The 24,663-nt window shown below is 39.1% G+C and overlaps 1 protein-coding gene across 11 annotated transcripts in view; it reads right to left on the bottom strand.

Moving 5' to 3' along the window:
• LOC121506408 (neural cell adhesion molecule 2-like) overlaps positions 1 to 24,663 on the bottom strand; it is a 475,738-nt gene that overhangs the window by 103,069 nt on the left and 348,006 nt on the right. For all 11 annotated transcript variants that reach the window (XR_005991640.1, XR_005991641.1, XR_005991643.1 and 8 more), the window contains exon 6: positions 7,840 to 7,957. Coding sequence is in view for 4 of the 11 variants with exons in the window: in XM_041782202.1 (XP_041638136.1) it covers positions 7,840 to 7,957 (118 nt within the window). In the remaining 7 variants the exon portion in view is untranslated. The remainder of the gene's footprint in view (positions 1 to 7,839; positions 7,958 to 24,663) is intronic.

The raw sequence follows: 24,663 nt of genomic DNA, 5'->3' as shown, positions 1-24,663 counted from the left end.
GGATTTCTGATGTGCAGATTTCATAGACTCAAACACAAACAAAGCTGGTATTATTGTGTGTTGTGAGCTGAGCTGAAGCCTCACTGTACTGCAGGAAAAGCAGGAGGGAGGATAATTGAAAGTCGACGCAGGAAACACCAAAGCCAAGTAATAATAACTCGGGCGAGCCAAAGAGGAAATGAAGAGAGGCCTCATCTTTGGAGCGGACACTGCAGCACGGGCTGCGGTGCTGAATGTCATTATTCTGACTGACTGCTGACAGGTAGTCTATTACCCATGATGCACGGAGGACGAGGCCGGACCTGGCGCTGACAGGAAACACGACTGGGAACCTGGAGGACGCCGGAAGGAGGGACTTCAAAAGGAAAGGTAAATTGGGTTGTGATTGTTGTTGTACCAGCGGTTTTGTTGTGATGTAGGCATTTTAATTCAGCAGTATCAGGCTGGTTGACCTGGGAAATGAAGGAAGAAACACTGACAGGTTTTAGAGGCCGTGAACACTGCAGAGAGTGAGATCAGTGTTCATTTAATAAGAGGAAATGGTGGAATGGTAAAAACGCAAAAATGGGACTTCTTTGTAAAATCCTCTCTTCAGTTGGATTTTTTTGCCAAGGTAAATTACAACCCTAATTCAGCATTTTACACAGCACCCCAACTTTTTTAGAAAAATTAAGGTACTACAACTAAAGTAACTGAGCATATTACTTTGGGTTATTAGTTCATAATAAGGCCAACTTGCAATTTTTAAGGGTAACATTTGCTGGGAGTCAAATGAATCTCTTCAACAGTGGTTTCACTGGGATAAAAAACAATCCCAGCTTGTTTTGTATCATTCTTTGTTGTCTTACAAAGATGTTTTCCACAGAAAATTCACTCAACATATGAAGGCTGTCTGAAGTGAGACTTCTTTTTCATTACACTGTTGTTTAAAGCCAGATCAGATACTTTTTAGGTAAGAAGAGACATCTATAGCCAGTGTGCTGTCTGCACTTCTCTGCTATCATCCCTTATAAAGGAGATGTATCATAAAACCCAAAGTCTTCAGCACTTTTGCACATGCATTTCAGTATATAGAGTATCTACCAACCCACACAATGTAAAAAAAGCCAAGGTCCTCTTATGCAGACCTGGTGCAACTCACTTGCTGGTTATCAAAATGGCACATAGTCTGCTGAACTTCTGCCTTTGACTCTCTGGTCATTATTAAAACTAGTTCACAGCCCATTATTTGTAACTCTACAGCATGTTAACATCACTTACAGTCCAGAAAAACTGCCCAGAGGCATACAGAAGTACACAAAGCTTGTGCATAATAATCATGTGTGACTGGAACAGCTGCATGGCTGATTCAATGAAAACAGTGAAAATGAGCTTCTGAACTCACATTTCATCATGATCAGTCAAAAATTAAACATATGGAGGATATCACTGCTAAGTGCTGTTCTGTCTGCCGTCTTACTAGTTCAATAAGCAAGCAATGTGCAAGCACTGGGGGCGCAGATGGCCTAGTGGTAAGGGTGCGCCCCGTGTACACAGGCGGCCTGCGTTTGGCCTGGCCTGTGACTCTATCATCATGTTTCATCTCTCACTCTCTCATCCCTGATTCCGACTCTGCCCACTGTCCTAGCTCTCAAAATAAAGGTAAAAAGCCCAAAATTAAGTCTAAAAAAATAAGTGAGCACTGGCACAGGATGTTTAGTTTCCACTAGCATGAAGCTACAACAGGAAGGAGAGAAACAGAAACAGTGCTGAAGCTTCCTGGAGCATCTTTTTCTCATTTTTTAGTGGCCACAAAAGACAAATAGGGATCATTTTTATGAAAAAGTAATAGTGAATTACTTCAATTGTTTGGTCTAGACAAAGCATTTCTTTTTTGTTAGCCAAGCACCAACAACTGTGACTGTAGCTTTTGTCACCCAGTGGCTGGTAGAGTGTTTTTTCTTGTGTTTGTACAGGGAGTGTTATAAGGTGGAGAACCCCGACCCAGACAGTTTAAATAAGTACTCCAACAAAAAAAGGCTTTGTAACACATTACCCTCAACACTGGATGATGGGTAGCCTATTTATGCATTGTAGCTTTCAAGGAAACAACATTTTAACAACAGCATAACAAAAGCAAAATGTGAAATGGCTTTTGCAACACAAGTGTGCTGAAGTTGTCAAGGATATTATAGTCTACATGAGCCAGCAAGAAAACCTTTTGCGGCCATGCATCCATCCATTTTTCTTCAGCTTATCCAGGGCCAGGTCAGCAGGCCAAGCAAGTCCGCCAAGACTTTCCTCTCCCCACTGACATTTTCAAGATCTTCCAGGGCTTCTGAGGCGTTCCCAGGCCAGATCAGAAGATCCAGCAAGCCCTGGGTCTGGATGTTTGAGCTCCTCACCCTATCACTAAGGCTGAGCCCAGACACCCCAAGACCCGACAATACTTCAATTCCTTCACTTGGGCAAAAGACACCCTTCAGTGTTTTCCAGCAGAGATCCATTGCCTGGGACTTGAAGGTGCTGACCCTCATCCTGACCACTTTGCACAAGCTGGAGGTCCCTGGCAGAAGAAGCCAACAGAACCACATCATCTGCAAAAAGTAGAGATCTCTCACTTTGGTTATAAAGGGACAGCATGGCTTGCCCTACAAGAGAAAAGAGCTGGTCCACTGGATGAAAGGCGCATTGTTCCTCCTGAGTCAGAGGTTCAACAGTTGGCTGAAGCTTTATTTCTAGCCCCCTAGAGTAGACTTTCCCCAGAAGGCTGAGTAGTGTGACACCCCAGTAATTGCAGCACACCCTCTGGTCTGCCATCCCAGTCTGCCACTCCTCACGTACTGTCCCAGACTACTATGCGACATTGAAGAGGCATGAACCAAGACAACCCTGCAATGTCCAGGGCCTTCAGTATCTCATGGCTAATCTCATCTGTGACTGGTGCCTTGCAGCTGAGGAGCCAATCTAGGACCAGAGCCTCTTTGCAACTTCACAAATAACTTATAAAAAGAACAGATATGAACAATAACTTCCAAACATGAACAACTGCTAATCAATCTGCTAAAAGAAAAAATACACATTACAGCTGAAATGAAGCTTACCCTTTAGGAAGCTTAAATCCCCTCACACAGCATCTTTTTTGGTTTTCAGTGCTTCAGAGACTACCGAAATCTCTTAAGTCTTTCTTGTTTCATTGTCCAGCTGAGATAGTATTTATTCATCAGTTTGAGAAATAAACCAGCCAAAGGCACAACAAATGGGAACAAAGAACACCCACAATACAAAATTCTTTTTATTGAGCCTATCGGGGCTACCTTTGTTTGCAGAAAAATCAAAGATTATGACATATTAATCTTCTGGCCTACAGTTCCTTCCATACGAACAGGCTACTGGGGGAGGCTGCTTGTTTGCAGGACTGAAGCACCATAGGGTCTAAATTAGGGTGGTTATTATGCTACCCAACCTGTCAAAATGGCCGATAATGACCGATAATGACTGATAATGATCGATAATGATCAATAATGACCGACATGCTGCTCAGGAAATAAAGACTTTATTGCATATCTTGGTGCTAATGTAGCATCTATGAATAAAACAAATCTCTTTCATTCTGATCATGTTGAGTTGGATTATAAACCTACACAAACATTATCCTCAGATGAAAAGATTTTTATGTTCAATTGCCTTCATCAAATTTCACTTAATGTGAAATTTGCTGTTTCATATTATAAGTGCTGTTAAATCATTAAATCTCATTTTGCTGGTTTGTTCTGTTCCTAGAAGACAAGGTAACACCCAGGAGGAAATGGCTGCTCTGCTGTTGGAGGCTGAGAACAAAAGAGAAAGATAAATGACTCTTACAAAGTTTGGGTTGTTTCCAGCTGTGCAGCGTCTCCAAATTTAGTTTCTACGCTGCAGAAATATGCATGACTCACTTTTTAGTTTTTCTAAGCTACTGCATGGACTACTGAGCTCCCATAAGTCTCTAGTCTGTGTATTTGATCTAGACAGTCAGGTTAAACACTGAAACATCTGACTTGGGGTCTGTAAGGGTAAATGAACAAACTTCATACCACCCCTGGGTAGTTAGGGCCCAAGTTGGGCACCCCAGTCATTAAGTCTAGATATGCTGGTACTCCCTTGAAGAAGCAGGACAGTGGATCATGATGATAGGAGAGAGGGGGAACAAGAAGGACAGTAACATAACTTTCAGGCAGGTTAGTCAGGTGGCTTTTCATGGATGTATGACCATCTGCAAGGTTACACTTCTTCTGTCCTGTAAAACATTCCTTATTTGATTCAGGAGCTAAATAGACCAGATGCCAGCATAAAATACACTGGATATAAAAGATAAACACTGGAAACCGGTATATGGTCATGCCACATTATTTGACAATGTCAGTGTGTTAAACTGATGCATCTATGCATGCCTAATCTCCACCCAAAGATGGAAAATTTGGTTGGAGATTAGGCAGCTGAGTTGCTCTCCGCATACTAGTGGCTAACTGCAGGCTGCCTTATGTAAACTGCAAGCTGCTCTTGCAACCCGCCTCCACCCCAGCTACTCCTTCATTTCACTTCTGACTTGATCAGGGTCGTTCTGTTACCATCGATGCCTGCTTCGCTCTGTTTTTTTCTTTTTTAACAGGAAAATAATGTGTGTTTCTTGACAAAGTAGTCCTGACTCAATAAGTACTATGTTCTTTTTGGCTGTGTTGATGTGGCAAGCTGTCACATAAAATTATACATGGTAGAGAAAAGACTGACAATATTTACGCTCATGATTTTTGTTTCAATTCACTGCTTCTCAGGTGTATTTACAATGACTTCACAGTGCTTTTTCATAATGAAATGATGCCGAAAAAATGTGATTAATTGTACAGCCCTACTATTAATGTACAAATTCTCCTGTTAGCCTGTATATAATTGATATGCTTGTTTCCTCATGTGAACAAATTAGCAGGTAAATCAACACATTTATAGAAAACGACAAAGTAAGTGAGCAACAAAGGACTGAAATACCTTCCTGCTTGTTTCTGAAGGTTTAACTGTATCTTAAACAAACATCTTCACAATTAGACCATGTTGCAAGACTAACTATATGCAATCATGCATGAATGTAACATGTCAGAAGAGTAAAACTTTTCTTTCTCCATATTTACAGTATTTAATTCCCGCAGTTCCGTCTTTGTGTTTCTTTAACACCTGCTGCTTTTGAGCTCTATGTCTTTACCTCTTGAATAATGCTTTTTATGATATAAAAAAAACACAAGCTACAGATTTTCTACCCTGCAATAAAGACGACAAATAAGGGTGGCTAAAGACAGAAAGTAATAACCTGAAATAGCTGAGAATGAAAGCTAAGTATGGCTGTTCACACTTGAGCGTTGCTATGTGTCATTATGTTCAATTCAGTGCCACGTTTAAGTGTTATTTCACCAGCCTTCATTTCTCTCCACCCTTCTTCTGTCATTATTGGAGCTATATGTATAGAAAAACAGCCTTTGTGACTCCTTCTATAGCACAAAGTCAGGGATATTGATATTTAAAGAAAATTGCTGCCATATTTTTCATGTTTTAGTCTCTTTAAAAGTCAAATTTTCAAAGCATGAGAGGTTTTAAAATGTTTTTCCTATGGATCCCTTCTGGCAGCCATTGATTACATATTGCAGCATGAAAAACAAGTTTAGGATAAACATAAAACTTCCTGATTTCTCCTTTTAAAGTTGCATAGTTGTGTGGTTATGCAGTTGTGGACACAAAACAAAACAAAAAAAAAGCTCATTTTCAAAGTCCATTCATGCTGATTTTACCACCAAGGACAAATTAATTGCCACCCAGCAGGCAAAGGAAGTAATTTCAAAAATCTAAAACACCACATAATGCTCCAGAAACTAGTCATTAGGACTGAGGTATGATTTATTTGTATGTTAAAACAAACATTCACACTGCTTCAGTCCAGTTAGATCTATTAGAAAGACAAGACATGTACAGCTAACTTCTGTGAAACCCGCTGTCACCTTGCAAGGTGAATTGTGAAGTGTCAGACCCTTAAGTGACATTTTTCAGAATGTTGCTGTGTGGCATGTGATGATTACATGGGACCCAATTAAAATAAATGCAATTATCACTCCCAGTTGATCTAAAAGCAGATGTGCTTTGATGAAGGTTCCATCTCAGACTCTATTCAAACTTTTGATGGCTAAAAGTATGTGGATGTCTGATGTAGAGCTTCACATCGTTAGGCTTAGGCCTTGTTATTACAGCGATGGAACTATATGAGCTTCTGTAGAAAGCAAATATCCTGTTCTAAAATGACAGGAAAAAAATGGTTTTCCCCGTTTGGAGTGAAACGACTGTTGTGGCCTCAACCAACATTTTTGGGATGAATTAGAGCACAAATGTAGGGCAGACTTTATCAGCCAACATCAACCACATATCTCCCTGATGCTCTTGTTTAAACTCAAATCTCTGCTGCAAGGGGCCACCAGAAACTGAGTGGTTATTTACACCTCTCTTGAATGTCTGCAGCTAGGTTGCCTTCTGACTGCACTTTTTAAAAATCCTATCCCTATGTCATTGAAAAGCAACCACAAAGACAAAAAATACTGGGGCGCAGGTGGCCTGGTTTAAGGTGCGCCCCATGGCCCCATGTACGCCCATGAGGCCCTTTGTTGCATGTCTCTCCCCCGCTCTCGCCCCTGTTTCTGACTCTATCCACTGTCCTTCCTCTATCAGATAAAGGCACAAAAATGCCCAAAATAAATCTTAAAAAAAAAAAAAAAAAAAAAAAAAAAGACAAAAAATATTGAAAATACAGAAACACTGGACCACATTTAGTGTTATTCTGTGAGGGCATAAACTTCCTAAAAACATTGTTTTTATTTAACAGAAAAGTCGATGATTAAGATTATGCCTTAACTAGCACAAAATCCTATATTAATGTGTTTTAGCATGATGGCTTTGTCATTGTTGTTTTGTTATTTTAATGTTATGCCTTCCCACAAATCCCACAAATGGCACTGTCAGCTATTTCTAAAGACTGTATATGATAAAGAAAGAAAATAAAGGAATTTGAGCTTGATGACACTAATTTTAATTGAGTGAAACAACAACCCCCCCCAAAAATATTCAAATGTAAACAGAGGTGCATAATTAGAAAATAAAAATCATTTCTTTTTGCAAAATTAACAATAATAAAAAAACAGCACCAAAGCTTTTGGGCACTTAAAAAAGACAGGGATAACAGAGTCCCTGCTGCCTTATGATCATGAGACCTTGACCTAACAAGACTGTCACGTTTAACATAAACAATAAAGAAAGGCTTTGAGGCCCTAAAGCACAACAGGAGAGTTAACTTAAAACTAATATTTATGTTCTAAGTTCATTGCCACAACAGATGTCAGCAATAATTGCAATACCACCAGTCATCAGTAGGAGCAGTGCTGAGCAGTGAGACGAACAATTCAAGCCAGGGCAGGAAACACAATGAAGAAGAGTTTTCCTTTGGTAGACTGATGCTAGGTAGGGATGATTGTATTGTTTCAGACATACAAATCTATTTTTGTACTCAAAAAGAGCATAAAGAAGCTTTAAATGTTGTTTGCAATGAATGATTCAAAGGTGAAAATGAGTAAAATGAAGGAGTGTTGGAGGTATATGATATTATTTATTTAGATGGTTCTTGCGCAATGATGGTGATATGCTGCTCTTTATCTGTGCAAGTCACTTTAAGTTGCTCTATGCATGAATGGTGCTCTATAAATGCACGTGTCTTCCCTTTAAAAGTTTTAACTTGTACTCAGTAAGTGTAAATGAGCTCTGAATATGTAACTTCTTGGTGTCTGCTTAGTGTACCTGTGCCACGTGACTAGCGGCTCAGGAGACCCGGAGGTGATGCAGGTGAAGGTGACTGATTCCTGGTAGTCCGCCGTGGCGTTGAAGGACTGCTGGAACACCGACAGCACCGGAGGGACTGCAGAGAGAAAAACAGAGCAGAAAATACCACAATCAGACAGTAAGGTCATCATTACACAGTGAGAGTTAACTGTATGAGCCACTAAAAGCAGAAATCTGAATTTATTCTGGAGTAAATCGATGCAGTGACACATTTTTTAATGGATTAAATTAGCCCTGCTAGTGGCCCTGTGAGCACTCAGAAAAAACACTGCTTGTGTTGGTAATCCCATGAGGATCTCAACTAATGTTTGACCCAGCTTTGGCAAAAACACAAAGGAGATGAACACAGCCATGTGAAACCATTATGCTATTGTCTGATTTAAAAGTGTGTGATGCAATCCTGAAAAACAACAAAAGTAATGTGTTACAACATCAAAACTCTTGCACAATAAAAAGATGACTAAAATGATGAAAAGAAATGTATTTATACCCCTTAACTTCTTAGGTTACAGCTGTTGATTTATACTGTGAGAAAAAGTTAAACCATCCACTTTACAATGCTGATATTCTGTAGAGCAAGGATGTGATTGGCTTTAACTGCTTGAGATGTAAGATGAGGATATGTTTGTTTGTAAAGGGACCATGTGCAATATTAATCATAAACTTTGCACCAGTAAGAGCATTTAAAGCTTATTTACAATGCTTATAAAAAGTAGCCACTCCTTTGGATGTTTTGCCCTTTAATAAATCAATCATAATGGATATAATTTAGCTGTTTTGACCTAAAAAATTTACAAAAAAATCTCTTTAATGTCAAAGTCAAAACAGTTTTCTACAAAGTAATGTCAATTATATAAAAAAATAAGTAATGTTATGTAAATGGTGCTAGGAGTCTCACAATCAATGAAATGGGCATGGTCTGAGTGCAGTGAATGTGTCCCAAGTGACTCTAGTATAAAGACACCTGTGTATGGAAGGTACAGTCACTGGTTGATCAGTATTCCTGGCTACCATTACACCATTAAGACAAAAGAACACTCCAAGAGAAAAGGTTATAAGTCAGAGGCTCAGTTAAATCCAACATGAAGACATGGAAGATTATGGCACAGGTGTATCTGCCTAGATCAGGATGTCCTCAAAAACTGAGTGACCGTGCAAGAAGACTAGTGAGAGAGGCCACCAACACACCTACGACTATCAGTCAAAACTTTAAAGGAGAGTAATAAAGTTTGCCAAAAGGCATGCAGGAGACTCTAGTCAAGTGGAAGACAGTTCTTTGGTCTGATGAGGCTAAAATGTTGCTTTTCGGCCATCAGATGAGGCGCTATGTTTGGCCAGCACCAAACACCATCCTCACTGGGAAGTACAGTGGTGGCAGCATCATGCTGTGGGGATGCTTCTCAGCAGACAGACCTGTAATGCTTGTAAAGGTAGAGGGCAAAATGCAAATGTATGAAAATCATGAAGGACAATCTTATTCAGTCTGCAAGAGAACTACGGCATTGGAGAAAAGGCAGGACAATGACCCAAAGCATACAGTGAAAGCTACACAGAAATGGTTTAAAGACAAGGTGAATGTTCTGGAGTGGCCGAGTCAAAGCCCAGACCTCAATCCAATAGAGAATTTGTGGCTGGATTTAAAACGCCTGATTGAGACTGAGTGCCGTGATTGCAGCCAAAGGTGCATCCACTAAATATCGACTTGAGGGGGTGGATATTTATGCTGTCACTCTTTACTGAATTGTGGATATGCTCTCATTGCACAAGTTTGCACAGCTGCAAGACCAAAATTTCAAGAATGCTTGGCATTCATTTGATCGTTTAGGAGCAGAAGATTGGGCCATGATTGGCTGTCTTGCCTTCTGTACACTGCAGCGCAAACAACGCAAAAGCCGGCAAAATTGTGGCCTATTTTCAGAATCAGATGTGGCACTCAAATATCATGTCTAAATCAGCCAGGTTTGTACGGTTTGTAAAGTCTGTGCCCCTTCTGGTTGTCTGTAGATGGATTTTTTTTAAGCCTGCAAGCACAGCTTTAGAACTGGGAAAAAACTGTGGTTGTCATGTTCACGTAAAGTTTATATTTTTCATATTAGTGCTGAGGTTTGGTGCATAAATGTGGTGGTAAATCTGTCATAAAAAGAAAAGAAATGAGTGGAGTTGACACTCATAAATATACAGCATGTCTTCTTATCTTGTACAGGCATCCATGTTGATAAACAGCAAAGGTTCTGATGACTTTATCAAGACTTTATGTTGAGTGCTGTCAGAAAAAAACAGCGTATTCCAGCCACCCAGCCATCGGAGGACTGTCATGTTGTCATTCAGTGAAAGGCGAGCAGAGGCAGAGCGGGCCTGCTCTTTTCTGTGCTCGCTCCTTGCAGTGACAGGGGAGTGACAGCTTTATGGCAGCAGCCGTGTTTATCAGGCTCCTAAGTCCATTTCTCAGGCCTGCACTTACACTCCACTTCTACTCCCACTGTAACCACTCTGCTGGGGCTCCGGCCGGACATGTTTGGAGAAACTTATTGGAGCTCTGGAGCGTTTTTACTGCTGCAGCTCGCCGCTGCTGTGTAAGTGGGAACAACCACATTTAGAGGCTGGTGTCACCAGAACACCAGAGGAGAGTGAAGGTGTGACTGGAAGAGAAGTGATATCTGCGCATTACATGAACCTGTGACCCAGCAGGAAGTCAAGGTGAGACAATATAGAAGCTAAGAGTACCTTGATCCAATTTCTATGTTCAGCTTCACTTTGAATGCATAGAGAAAATACAGATGTTCTATTAGCTGCAGAAAAACTCAGTTGTAAAATTGCAGGTGGATGAAATAATCAGACATAAGTGACTGCCTGTGAAAGTTTAATTGTTTTCTTATCAGTTATTTAAGAAGATGCTCCCTTCAAATTAAAGTGCCTTTATAAAACCTGGCACAGACAGCACACAGTTCCTCACAAATTTTATCATCATGATACAAAAGAAATAATTGAAAATGCAAATAGCATTAATTGGTTAATCAAGGGACCAAAACCTCTAAGATCCTTTCATTTAATGGGTGAGGTTTATTTCCTTAAATGAGATTGGAGGCACTTGAATGTATGAAACAGCTGCAAACATGTGGCAAGAGGATCATTTATCGTATCATGTCATATTGTATAGTATCATATCATATCCCACTATATCGTATGGTATTGTATCATATCATATGTATTGTGTCATATTGTATCATATTGTATCATTGTATCAAAACATATCATATTGTATCTTATCATACCATATCATGTATCACAATACATTAAATCATATCAGATTGTATTTTATTGTATAGTGTCATATTGTTTCATATCACATAGCATCATATTGTATCCTGTCGTAATGTATCGTGTCATATTGTATCTTATAGTACTATATCCTATACCACAATGCATATCATACCACATTGTATTTTATTGTAACGTTTTGTATTCAATTGAATCGCATCATAGGCTATTGCACTGTAGCTCATTGTATCAAATCATTTCGTTCTGCATGATATGGTATGGTATCATTTCATATCATTTTCTATTGTATTGTACTGTATGGTATAATACAATAGTATGTCTTGTACTATACCAGTGTTAATTTTGTCGACTAAAACTGTGACTAAAAATGTTCGTTGACAGTCTTTTTTTCCATGACAAAAACTAGACTAAAACTAACAAAAATAATCTATGATGACTAAAACTGACAAAAACTAGGTCTAGTTTTCGTCAAGATAACTAAAACTAGACTAAAATGTCATTAAGTTTTCATCAGACATTCATAATCCATGACATTTCTCTACTGTGGTTAAATCCATCAATAAACAATGCATCTGTAGCTCCTCTGCCTCTCTTTTTATGGACCAAAACTAGACTTAAATGTTTGAGTTTTTGTCGACTAAAACTAGACTAAAACTAAAAAGGACAGAAATGACTAAAATGTGACTAACACTAAATGCATTTCATTTAAAGACTAAAACTAAACAAAATAAACACTTTACCATACCATACAATAGTATGGCACAGTATAAACATATTGTTTTGTATCGTATCATACAGTATCACACTTTTTCCTGCTGTATCGTATTATTTTTTTATTATGTGTGGTTGTATGTATGTACTATTGTATCATAATAAATCGTACTGTTTCCTGTTGCTTCATATCATACTGTTTCATATTATATCATATAGTGTTGTATCAACTCAGGTTGCTTCCTGCCATATCATATTGTATTATACTGATATCATATTGTTTTGTATTGGAATTCTGTTTCCTGTTGTCCCATCCTTTAATTTTCTTATTTAACTAAATGGCTCCCATTTCTATTATTTCATATCCTAATCTATCCTATCATACTACTTAATAACATATCAGACTGTGTTTTACTATATAATTCAACTATCTTGTCCTTACTCAGGCTGTGCTGTAACAGACATTGTATCATATCACACTGATTATTCCTATCCTATTGCACTGTAACATACTATACAATAGTATGATATTTTCATTGCTCCCCACACTTCTTGTGTCTGATTTAAAAAATCTCCAATTACAAATAAAACTGATGAACAATCTAAATGCTGTTATTATATGCATAATTCTGCACATAGAACTACTGAGGCAAGAATGGCATTAACTTGATAACACCATGTCTGGGACAAAAGAGGAGTGTCATTCCACTTCTGATTTTTTTTATTTTGCAAACAAACCTCCACAGAACTGTTCCAATATATGTAGCAAATTAGCAAAGCCTAAAAAAGCATTGATAAAAACACCAGGTCCTCCTGCCTCATCTACATTATGAGCCTGAATGACTAAATGAGGCCAGACTGGATACAAAAGTAAAGGCCAGACAAAACTTTCACTGTTGGGATAAAGAACTGAGATACAAATCACAAGCCAAGTATGATTAGTGATGGTTCAGTTTGACAGGCTACCAAACAACTCTTCAGTGCATAAGTATGAAATGTGCAGAGGAATGTTCTTTAAAACCAAGGTTTCAGCATGTTTAGGTGGGAGGAATTTGAACAACATGCAGAACTAACCTCCAAAATATTAAATTAGTTAGTTTCAGCCAGACTCCTCTCAGTAAAATCAAACTTTTATGCAGTCACTTTTTAGTTTGTTTAGTCAACAACAAGCAAATCAGCTTTAATTACAATTTAGCTCTGTAAGAAGAGGATCAAAAAGTATAAAAATCAACCCAAACCCACGCAAAGAGCTGTTTGAAAGCGATTCACATCTTGTGCATGAAAAGCTGCCTGTTCTCACTCTGCAAATGAAAACCCACCTAACAGATGTTTGCACTTGAGTTAAATACGTGTTAATGTATCTGGCAGCTGCATGGCGAGATCATTTCGGCGCCATTTGTTCTCTTCTGATCAGAAAAAAAGGGGCATTAAAGGTGTCGCGTCAGGGGGGAAACAAAAGCTGATTCATAGTCAAAAAAACTATAAACAGACCTCATTGGGAGAGCGAGTTATTGTGAGTTAATGAATTGAATTTGTCCTCTAAATGATGTCATCTAGAGGACACTTTGTCCATGTAGATCTAAAAAGCGGCTCGGTAAATGATTAAAATGAAATATGATACGCCGCTTTGAACCTCATTAAAATGTGTGTTTGATAAAACACTGAAAGTAGAGAGGGAAAAAGAGGATATACTTTAGATAATGAATGGGGAATTCTCATAAAAACAGAGACCTAATGAAGCAAACACCACACACTACTGTAGACTTTCCTAGAATGATCAATTATGCCGATGACACTCATGTTTATCTCTGCATATAGACTCTAAACATCTAAATCCCATGCTTACTGGATTACCTCCAGCCTCAAGGAGTTTTCATCATTTTAATAAGCCTATATTTCTGTTATTGTCTCCAAACCAGCCCACTGAAGGAAATGCAGGCATGTTCAGAGAGACACACCAAGGTTTCTGAGGGATTCCAGGGATAAAAACAGCCTCAGCAATAATCTAACATGATGAGACCTTTCCAATAGCCCTGACTTGGCGTGTCGGCCTGAGATGATAACCATTGATTTCTGCACTGATGTGTCTCCATACTCCAGTGAACCTCTCTTCCTGTGGATTCACTCCCACTCTGGAGAGATAAAAACCTGTTAAGAAAGCAGGGCCAGAAATTCCGATTTGGACTTGCTGGTGTGTTTTGGATCATCATCCTGCTGCATAACCCAAGGGTGCTTAAGCCTGAGGTCATGAACTGATGGCCGGGCATTCTCCTTCAGGATTTTCTGGTTCTGTTTTTCCCAAAAGTCAAGATGTCTTTTGGCAAATGTTTTTGGTCAGCAGTGGTTTTAGCCTCAGAACTCTGCCACTGATGACACTTTTGCCCAGTTTCTTTCTTATTGTTGAATCATGAACGGTGACCTTTACTGAGTCAAATGAGGCCCGCAGATCTTTAGATGTTGTTTTGAGTTCTTTTGTGACCTCCTGGATGAGTCATCTCCATGTTTGACAGTTGGTATGATGTTCTTTTTATGAAATGCTGTGTTTGTTTTACACCAGATGCGACTTAAAAAAAAAGTTCAACTTTTTTTCCTCAATCAACAGAATATCTTCTCAAAAGTCTTGGGGATCATCAAAGTTGTTTTTTGTTAAATGTGAGACGAGCCTTTGGGCACCTATGGCCAGCGGTGGTTTTGGCCTTGGAACTCTCCCATGGATGCCATTTTTGTCTCTTTCTTATTGTTGAATCATGAACACTAACCCTTTATATAGATAACATTTTACATCCCTACGTCCAAGTCTTTCATGTTTTACACCAAAATTTCAGTAATTGCTAGAGATCCTACACCAACACAAATTTCTTGACATTTAGCATCTCCATTCAGCTTTATAATGAGGAAGTTTCATCAGCTTATCATGGTTAGTTACGATGTTAGGGCCATTTGTTTGGGACCAAAAGAGACATACTACTTAGAGCCCTGCACTGGGCCCGAGGGGCCCGACAGCCTGACAGCCCGAGGGCCGGGCTTCGGGCCAATGATCATATCATTACCTCAGACACGGGCCGGGCTCGGGCTCTTTTGTTTTAAACCTGCCAATTAGAGCAATGTGTCGTGTTTGTGTTTAACCAATTTAAATGGCAACACTTGAACGCAGCAGCCGCTCTGCCCCCTCCCTTCCCACTCTACGTGTCCCAGCCAGCGGTAGCAGCAGCAGAGTGTGCTTTCAGCGCAGCTGGAAGAGTGATGGAAGAAAGGAGGACTGGACTTGCCTCTGAAACTGTGGATGCTATTCTTTTTCTGCATGATGCCAAGTAAACAGACTGTTCTTCTTGTGGTGTTTAAAGAACAGAGTTTGCCATGTTAAGCAGCTTACTGTTGTTTAATTGGACGTCGCCATGTTCAGAATTGATTAATAGTTCTACTATAGAATAGAATAGAAGTGTTTATTTGTTAATAGGCCTACAATTGCTGCGATTGTAGGCCTATAAACATTTGAGGGGCTCTGGACCATTGCTGATTGGTCAGATGGTGTGATGTCACTTTCTGTGATGTTGACTGATCTCCACTGATTGACTGAGAAAAAACATTCGCGTTCTACAGTATTATAGAATTGGGAGGAGGCTACGAGGGAAGTCTACCAAAGTGGCCATGTATGGTTCCTTGCACCATAAGATCTCTGGTCAACTCATCTAGCAACAATACTGAGGGTGTTTTCCTGAAAAAAATAACTTATTAATGTAGGAAAATAGTGATTTTTAGTGTAGTTGGATGTTGTCATAGGTTTGAAAAACACAAAAGCGTGATTGAGTGGTAACTTTCACTAATTTGTAAAATGTTACAAGATATAAATTGTAAAATAGTTGTGATTTTTATACTATAATTTTTTACCATTATTGGGCAAGGAACCATGTATGGCCACTTATAAAAATATATTTATATATTTGGCAAAAGTAAAAAAGTCCAACAGTAATATTCTAGGGCTTAAAATCTGAACTTCCAAGTGTTTGAATGAGTGCCCTATAAAGGGTTAACTTAGTCAAGTGAGGCCTTCATGTCCTTAGAGGTCTTTCTAAGTACTTTTGTGACCTCCTGAATGACTCGTGGTTGCGCTCTTGGAGTAATTTGGTAGGCGGGCCACTCCTAGGAAGGTTCACCAGTGTAGCAAGTTTTCCCATTTGTGGACAATGGCTCTCATGGTGCCTTGCATAAGTCCCAAAGCCTTAGAAATGTCCTCGTAACTCTCTCCAGACTGATAAATATCAATGACTTTGTTTCTCATCTGTTTCTGAATTTCTTAAGATGGTGCCATGATGTGTTTCTTTTTTAGTCTACTTCACTTTGTCAGACTGGTTCTATTTAAGGGATTTCTTGATTCAACAGGTCTGGCAGTAGTCCTGACTAGATGTAGCTAATGAAATTTAACTCAGATTTCCAAATAAACGTGGTAAAATCACAATTTATTCATGATATAACAAGTCAGGGCAATTACTTTTCAGATAGAACCAGGTAGGTTTGAAGTTCCCCTTACATAGTGAAAGCGTACTTTAAAAACTGCATTTTGTATTTACTCTGATTATCTTTGTCTAATGTTGAAATTAGTTTGACGATGTAGAATGTTTAAGAGTTTTCACAGCACTGTATCTTTTTGCTGAAGTCTCAGCCCTCTTTAAAAAAAAAAAAAAAACAAGGTAAATTGTTATGAATGAGCGTAACTCTGAGGTCACCATTAAAAACAGCCATATTCTTGGCCAACATTAATTTCTACTGATACAATCTAGATCAGTGGTCATCCTCTGATTGGCCTCTGGATCCACCACCACCTTCTTAATGAGAAATCACCAGATTTTCAGATTTACTTGATAAATGATGCTCCCCAGAAGGACAAAGAAACAGGTACAATTACACAAGCCATTGGAGGACTAACCATTTACCAAGAAAAATCTATATTTTTGTCATTTTCCAGACACATTCAATCATTTTAATGGGGAAAACAGCTTTTTTATCCCAATGTACTGAGATAAGACCTCAAAGAAAACAACCAAAATGTGTGCATAATCAGAGCAAAAACAGAGAAGAATAAATTATATAGATGTATATCTACTTAGGGCTTCTGTACATACCACATTTTTCCCCACTCCCTCTAAAAACAGCTCTGTGACTCACTTCTGATTCCCAACCCACCAGTTCAGATCCTAAATAACAGGGAAAAAATTGATCTGCTTTACTGTAAATGCTTTAAAACATTCAGCTCTTGTAAGTAAACCACATACTCGAGATATACATTATTTATCATGTTTATATCAGCTTTTTTTGCACTCCTAACCATTATACTTTCATCCTACATTTGTTTATTGTTTAATATTTAATGTTACATGAGTGTACGTATAGTGTAGTGTTTAGAGAGTTTAGTTAAAGACAGATTTTCATTTACCTGTTCTGAAAACCTGACCAAGTCATGAAAGAGCTACACTATATGGACATAAGTAATCAGACACCTGACTGTTACACCAACAGAGGCTGTAAAGACATTGTATTCAAACACATGCACTTAAATATGGAGCTGCCTCCCCGTGTACAGCTATAACAGCCTCCACTCTTCCTAGAAGGCTTTCCACGAGATTTTTTTGTGTAAATTTGAGCCCATTCATTCTTAAAGCATTTATGAGGTCAGGCACAGATGCTGGACGAGAAGGCCTGGCTTGTATGTGCGTTTAAAAGAAAAGCTGTTGAGTGTTTTCACTTCCTGCCTGCATGTGACTGTCATGGATTATCAGGATCAAGTCACTGAAAACAACCTACAATATATAGGCATGTTGAAAATGCAGAATTGATTTACTGCAGTATGGGCCAATGCGGCTGCCTAAAGGCCCCTAAATGCATGTGCTTTCTGCATTTCTGTACATCCTGCTAAGAGTTAATAGCAAGCAATATAATACTTGCATCTTTATGATGATGATTCATGATGTAAGTCATCTTTTAGTAACTTAAGAAGCTCTGGGGAAGATAATACAAGGTTTACTGACATCCCCATGAGCATGAATCCAACATCACGAATATAGCTCAAAATAAAACTAGTTGTACTGATTTAAAAACATCCACATGGACCTGGAGGACTTGTTTTCTTGTGGTGCTCTAATGGGGTTCGCATTTAGAAGTCCTGAGTTGTTCTCGCTAAATGTCAAAACCAAGATACACCTACTAGAAATTCATAGTGTGAATGTTTTGAAACAGGACCTTTGCTGGAGAGCTTATTAGGGATTTGTTTTGCCTTCTAGATTAGCACACAAACCGGGCCGCTGTTCTAATTTGGAATGAGAGGAAAGCGCATTCATATTCCCCTCTTGAACACCCGGCGGTTATGACTGATGTCGGGGCAAAAAAAATAAGAGTTCAGAAATCTTGAAGGACACAGCCGGTAGTTTCCTCTGACAGCTCCAAAGGGGAAAATTGTGAGTGGAGAGTATGAGTGAGTGAATCCACAATTAAGTGCACGTGTCTGGGAGAAATCAGGACCTTATTTCCATTTTGCATGGCCGTCAGTTGCCATAGAAACAAAGTGTGATGAGCCTGGCTAGCAGGTCATCTTCACAGTAGGGAGAGATGCTTCTTATTAATGAAGGGACAACATTAGACTCTATTGAACGAGCACAATAGAAAATTTGGCAGCATCAGAAATGAGTCACAGTCTGATCAGTTTGATAAGAAGCTCCACATTTTGGGAATGGTGATTTTTTTTACTTTAAGACAGAGTCAGAGCTGTTTCTTCCTATTTGAAGTTTTTATGCTAAGCTAAGCTGCTGCTGACTTTAGTCTTTAACTCAACAGTCTGATATAAGAGCAGTATTGATTCTGGCAAAAAAACAACTAAAGAGCTGCTTCTGTAGCTCTGCTGGTGGCATTTGTACCATTTAAGGCTGACCTTCTTGCAGTAGGTTCAATTTTCAACCCCAGCCATTTTGTCTTTCCCCTGGACTTCTTTAATATACAGCAGAGTCAGCTGCCACTGTCCAACAAAGACAAAAGTTGAGATTCACCAAATAAGTTCAACTCTTTTTGGTTTCTAGAGCAATGAAGCCCAGTTGGTGAAGTTTTGGGCATTTTTTTCAGCCACTAAGAAACAAAGAGAACTTCCAAACCAAAAGCTCGCTAAGAAGTGAGCTTTATTAAAAAAGATAATACTAAGTTGGGCTGACTGAAATTTGCAGGCAACTTTACAATGACTCAAGATATGAACTTCAAGTAAATAATCAGACATAAGAATACAGTATGAGAAAATACATTATGAAACATATCTTCACAAAGTTAATCTAAGGGCCACCCAACAGTCACAGAATTACTCTAAGGGCCACTCAACAGTCACAGAGTTACTCTAAGGGCCACTGAACATTAATGAGGTTACTCTAAGGGCCGCCCAACAGTCATAAAGTTACTCTAATGACCACTCAACAGTAATAGAGTTACTCTAAGGCCCACTCAGCAGTCACAGAGTTACTAGAATGACCACTCAACAGTCACAAAGTTTCTCTAATAACCATTTAACAGTCACAGAGTTTCTCTGATGACCACTCAACAGTCACAGAGTTTCTCTGATGACCACTCAACAGTCACAGAGTTACTCTGATGACAACTCACTAGTCACAGAGTTACTTTAATGACAACTCAACAGTCACAGAGTACCTCTACTGACCACTCAACAGTCACAGAGTTTCTCTAATGACAACTCAGCAGTCACAGAGTTACTCTAAGGGCCACTCAACAGTAACAGAGTTACTAGAATGACCACTCAACAGTCACAAAGTTTCTCTAATGACCATTTAACAGTCACAGAGTACCTCTGATGACGACTCAACAGTCACAGAGTTTCTATAATGACCACTCAACAGTTACAGAGTTTCTCTGATGACCACTCAACAGTCACAGAGTTACTCTAATGACCACTCAACAGTCACAGTGTTTCTCTAATTACAACTCAACAGTCACAGAGTTACTCTGATTACCACTCAACAGTCAAAGTGTTAAATGTTAGAGATTCATCATATCATGTGTCTGTAAGCTCCTAATGGATACCCCAAATTTTCTATGGGATTAAAAAAACTTTCTTCAATCTTTCTATCAATCTAACAGTACAGTACAATGAATTAATGAATGGATGAATATTTTATGTAGGTGTCTGGTCATATACATGACCCATCCCACATGGAATTATTCAGACACATACGTACAATACGGTGCTATGGCAATATGGTACTTTACGATATGACATAATTTAGTACCATGCAATACAATATGATACAGGATGGTACAGTACCATATGATATGATACAATATGATATGATACGGTATGATACAAAACACACTACACTGGATGGAAAATGTGTCCCCAAATGTCTAATCAAAGTTCAAGATGTAGTCAGCCCCATAATGGATGAGCTTAGAAGCCATGGGACCAGATGCTACATGACTACAGATATATAATTCTACTCTGTCAGAGATGTTTGATCCCTGAAAATGGCATTGAATATAAAACCACGTGTACACTTTCCTTCCAGGTTGAAGTAGGTACTCCCATCATGCTCGAGAGCTCCACAATGATCAACACAAGTGCAGCCAGAGCTTTCAGGAGAAACCAGGTGCACTATGGGGGATCATGTAAATCAAAGAAGAGCTGCTGAGTAAGATTGGAAGCATTGTGGGCTTTATTTTCAGCTGTCTGTTTACCGGTCTAAACAGTAAACACACACAAAGTGGAGGTTGTGAATAAATGGAGATTGGCAGGAGCTGATGTTGGATTTCAGGTCTGAGTTATTATCCTTGCTCTATCTGATGCGGGTGCTACACACGGGATGAAAAATATGTTTGTCTAGCTGAAATATGTCTTATTTTGTGGGATATCCTGCTACGTTCAGGGATGAAAAATGACTGTGTGTCATACAAGGAAGGACAAATATATCCACAAAGGAGCGGAGTGGGGGTAAGACAGCTCTGCTTCTCCATTAGAGTGTAGTGCAGCCTTGTGAAGAGAGCAAAATTAAGCTTCTTTTTGTCACCTTACTCATGAATTCTTTGATGATCTTCCATCAGTTTTGAATTCTGGGTGTTTTAGCATTTCATCAACTTTGTGCCATGGATGAAAAGCTTACACAACTCCTCTGTGTTGAACTTTGGAGAGCACTTCCAAAAATGTTCTGCATCCTTGTAGACACTGAGCCGCTTTGCCCTCAGGTTGATTAGCCATTCAGTGGGTGGCCCTCTCCCCCGATATGCCATCGCCCTCATCTACGCTCCTCTTTGATGATACACTGGAGAGCGGGAGCTACAGCAGGTCATCCTAGCTTCCCTCTCTGCATGCTTATGGGCACGAATCCGCTCTTTTATCAAGCGATGCATAAATATTTATGACTCCACACGAGGAGGCAGTGTACAGTAAGCTTTTTTTTCAGCCCTGCTTTCTGACAAAACGCTGCTCTGCATCACTGGTTACAGCGACGTGTGTTCACACACGGCTGATGGCAGTCAGATGTGACACTTCTTCTGACACGCCGTGTCAAAAGATCAGCATGATGCATCATCGCTACAAGCTGAATATAACTATGTGTGACTCACGAGTTCAGTTTCAGTTTACAGTAAAAATAAACAGAGCAGACAGTCGGTCTGCCAGTCAGCTCACTGGATAATTGGATGGGCAGTAATCAATTTGGAAAAACAATTTATGTAAGGATTTGAGAAAAAAAATGTCTGAGTGCAGTTTGAACCAAGATTTAATGATACAAGAAGCAATCTTTTATTTTAATAAGAGCACAAAATTAATGAATCCAAGCTTCAGACACCAAATATTTTCTGTTCCCTTTTTAATGCTGGAATGCTTAATTAGTGAAAAGTCCTCTCAAATATGCAAAGCTGAAAACTTTTGGGATTGTCCTTTTAAATTCAACAAAACTTCTGCTTATTCGGTCCTTAAAATAAAATGTAAGCACTATTTCACTCCCCCTGACTGCATTTTAAATTCATTTATGCTTTGGGAGGAAAGGTTTTCTCCTCAGCTCTCATACATTGGGAAACATCATCTTAACACCATTTATTACTGTATGTGGCTTTAGTTGTTACAATGGGAGAAAAAGAGGAGTTAAGGTGAAGGTTCAGCCTTGTTTGTTTAAATCATGATTGAAAAATACCTGCTGATATTGATCACATGTTCATAAATGTGTCTTAACCTCGTTGGTTACAGCTAAACCATTATGATTTCTCAGCAAAAAGTAAGCACTATGCTAATCAAAACCCCAATTATCAACACACTTAATATTTTTTTTAACAGTTGATACTTCAAATGTATGGTAGAATCATTTTGAGAAAATGTTGTAGCGAACAGGATACATTACAACCTACTGATATGACACGACACAACAAGAAACAACGCAACACCACACGATACAATATGATACAATATGAAACAATGAGATGTGATACAATGTAACAGAATTTATTTCTCAGCAAGTCCATTTTTTTCAGAACTGTGATTTGATGTGATACGACACTATATTGAATGACAGGATAGGGTACAAGCCAACACATTATGACATAACATGGCACACAACACGGCACAACAGGGAAGAACATGACACGATAGAAAATGATAGAATACATAATGTATATGTTATGATATGATATAATATGATGTGATCGAATAGAATAGGATAGGATAAAAAATGAAAGGGTTGGCTTGGATAGGATAGGATAGGATAGGATAGAAAAACAATATGCTAGGCTAGGATAAGATAGGATAGGCTAGGCTAAGCTAGGCTAGGCTAGGATAGGATAGCATGATAAAACCATATGCTAGGGTAGGCTTGACTAGGCTAGGCTAGGATAGGATGATAAAACCATACGCTAGGCTAGGCTAGGCTAGGATATGATATGATATGATATGATATGATATCATATGACAGGATAGCATAGGATAGGATAGGTCATAGGATAGGAAAGGATAGGATTATAGGCTATGCTAGGCTAGTCTAGGCTAGGCTAGGCTAGGATAGGATAGGATAGGATAGGACAGGACAGGATAGGGGGGGATAGGATAACAATAGGCTAGGATAGGATAGGAGAGGAAAATAGGCTAGGCTAGGTTAGGCTATGCTTGGCTATGCTAGAATGGGATAACGATAGGCTAGGCTAGGCTAGGCTAAGCTAGGATAAGCTAGGATAGGCTAGGCTAGTCAAGGCTATGCTAGGATTGGATGGGATAATATAATATGTATGTTGTATATATCTTTATTTCACACTTATTTAAGTTCTGTGTTTTTTCATACAAGAGAGCAAAAGTAACCAGAGTCAAATTCCCTGTATGTGCACACATACTTGGCCAATAAAGCTGATTCTGACTCTGATAACACTAGGATAAGCTAGGATAGGACAGTATAGGACAGGGCGGGATAGGATAGGATAAGATAGGACAGGACAGGATAATATAGGGCAGGATAGGATAGGATAGGATAGGATAATAATATAATTATAATAATATAGCTTACGTAATAGACCATGTAATTGATTTTAATGGTGAGGGCAAACATACTTGGTTCCACCAAGCAAGATTTCAGTCCCATGAAAACTTATTTACACACTTAACATATATTTGACATTGTCACCATTTTAATACAATTATGGTCTCATTCAAACATGGCTATCTGATCTGGGACTGATTATAATACAGCTGTTGCATAGTGCTAACACTCTTAAAAGACAATGACTGAGTGGGATTGGTAAACTATTTCAGATTCCTCTTCTTTCAACTTTTAACTCTTGTTCAAGTGACAATTGTCTTTTTGTGTTCCTTTTTCATTGGATAAAAGTGTCTAAAACTTGAAGTACGTTGAAGTATTTGTTTTATTCTGAGTCGTGACATGTCAAAATATGAAGTTACATAAAGCTGCAGAATTGAGCTTTCATAAGAGATGTCAAAAAGAAGTCCAGGAGGATTTTTTGCTGCACACAGCCTGGTTTCATCTCTCTGAATCTTTTGCCTGTCACCGGTTCGATGTGGACACAAATCAATGCAGGCTCTGACTGGAGCTTGAAGAGCTCAATGTTGGACCTCGGGAGACCATGTGGAGCCTGAAGAAGCCCTGTAGCTGCTTCCTTTCTTCTTCCTCCTTCCTCTCAGGGACTTGAGACAGAGAAAAGCTGTGTTCCTGACTATTTTTATCAGTTTGTTTATCCTACCTCAATGCCATATCCCCAGGCGCCACAACACAGAGCAAAGCAGTGTCTGCAGCTGATTGATAAAACATGTAGTCTGTTGCGCTCATTGACATACCTGAGCCTCCTAGCAATCTACTCTATCTCTATGTGTCTGTGATCAGGGCCTCTGTGTTGTTCGACCAGTGTAGGTTTGTTGTCGATACTGTATATTCTCTGCTAACCCCAGTGGCCCCATGTTTCCTCAGATAATCCTCTGCTAAGATGCTTCTTTTCGCTCTGCTCTGCTCCCACGGTTACAACCAGGGAAGTCAGAAAAACTGCTAACTGGTAAATTAAAGCAACAGAGAGCCAAATTCTTCCTTTTTTCTGTATCTCTAGCAGAAATGGACTGCAAAGAGTAAACATACTATTTCAAAACAAGAAAGAGAAATGTCTGGCATGGGAATGCTTATTCAAATGGACGAGCCAATACAGCTACAGCTTTGGGACTTCTGAGCATCACCTCTGTGCACTGAAAATGACTCCAGTGGGACTGTGTTCACTTCAGAGACCAAAGAGGCTGCACTGTGCATTATGAGGTTGAAAGAATTGGATGAG

This window comes from Cheilinus undulatus, linkage group 24, assembly GCF_018320785.1.
Source record: "Cheilinus undulatus linkage group 24, ASM1832078v1, whole genome shotgun sequence".
Lineage (NCBI taxonomy): Eukaryota > Metazoa > Chordata > Actinopteri > Labriformes > Labridae > Cheilinus > Cheilinus undulatus.
This window is presented reverse-complemented; position numbering and strand designations above follow the sequence as displayed.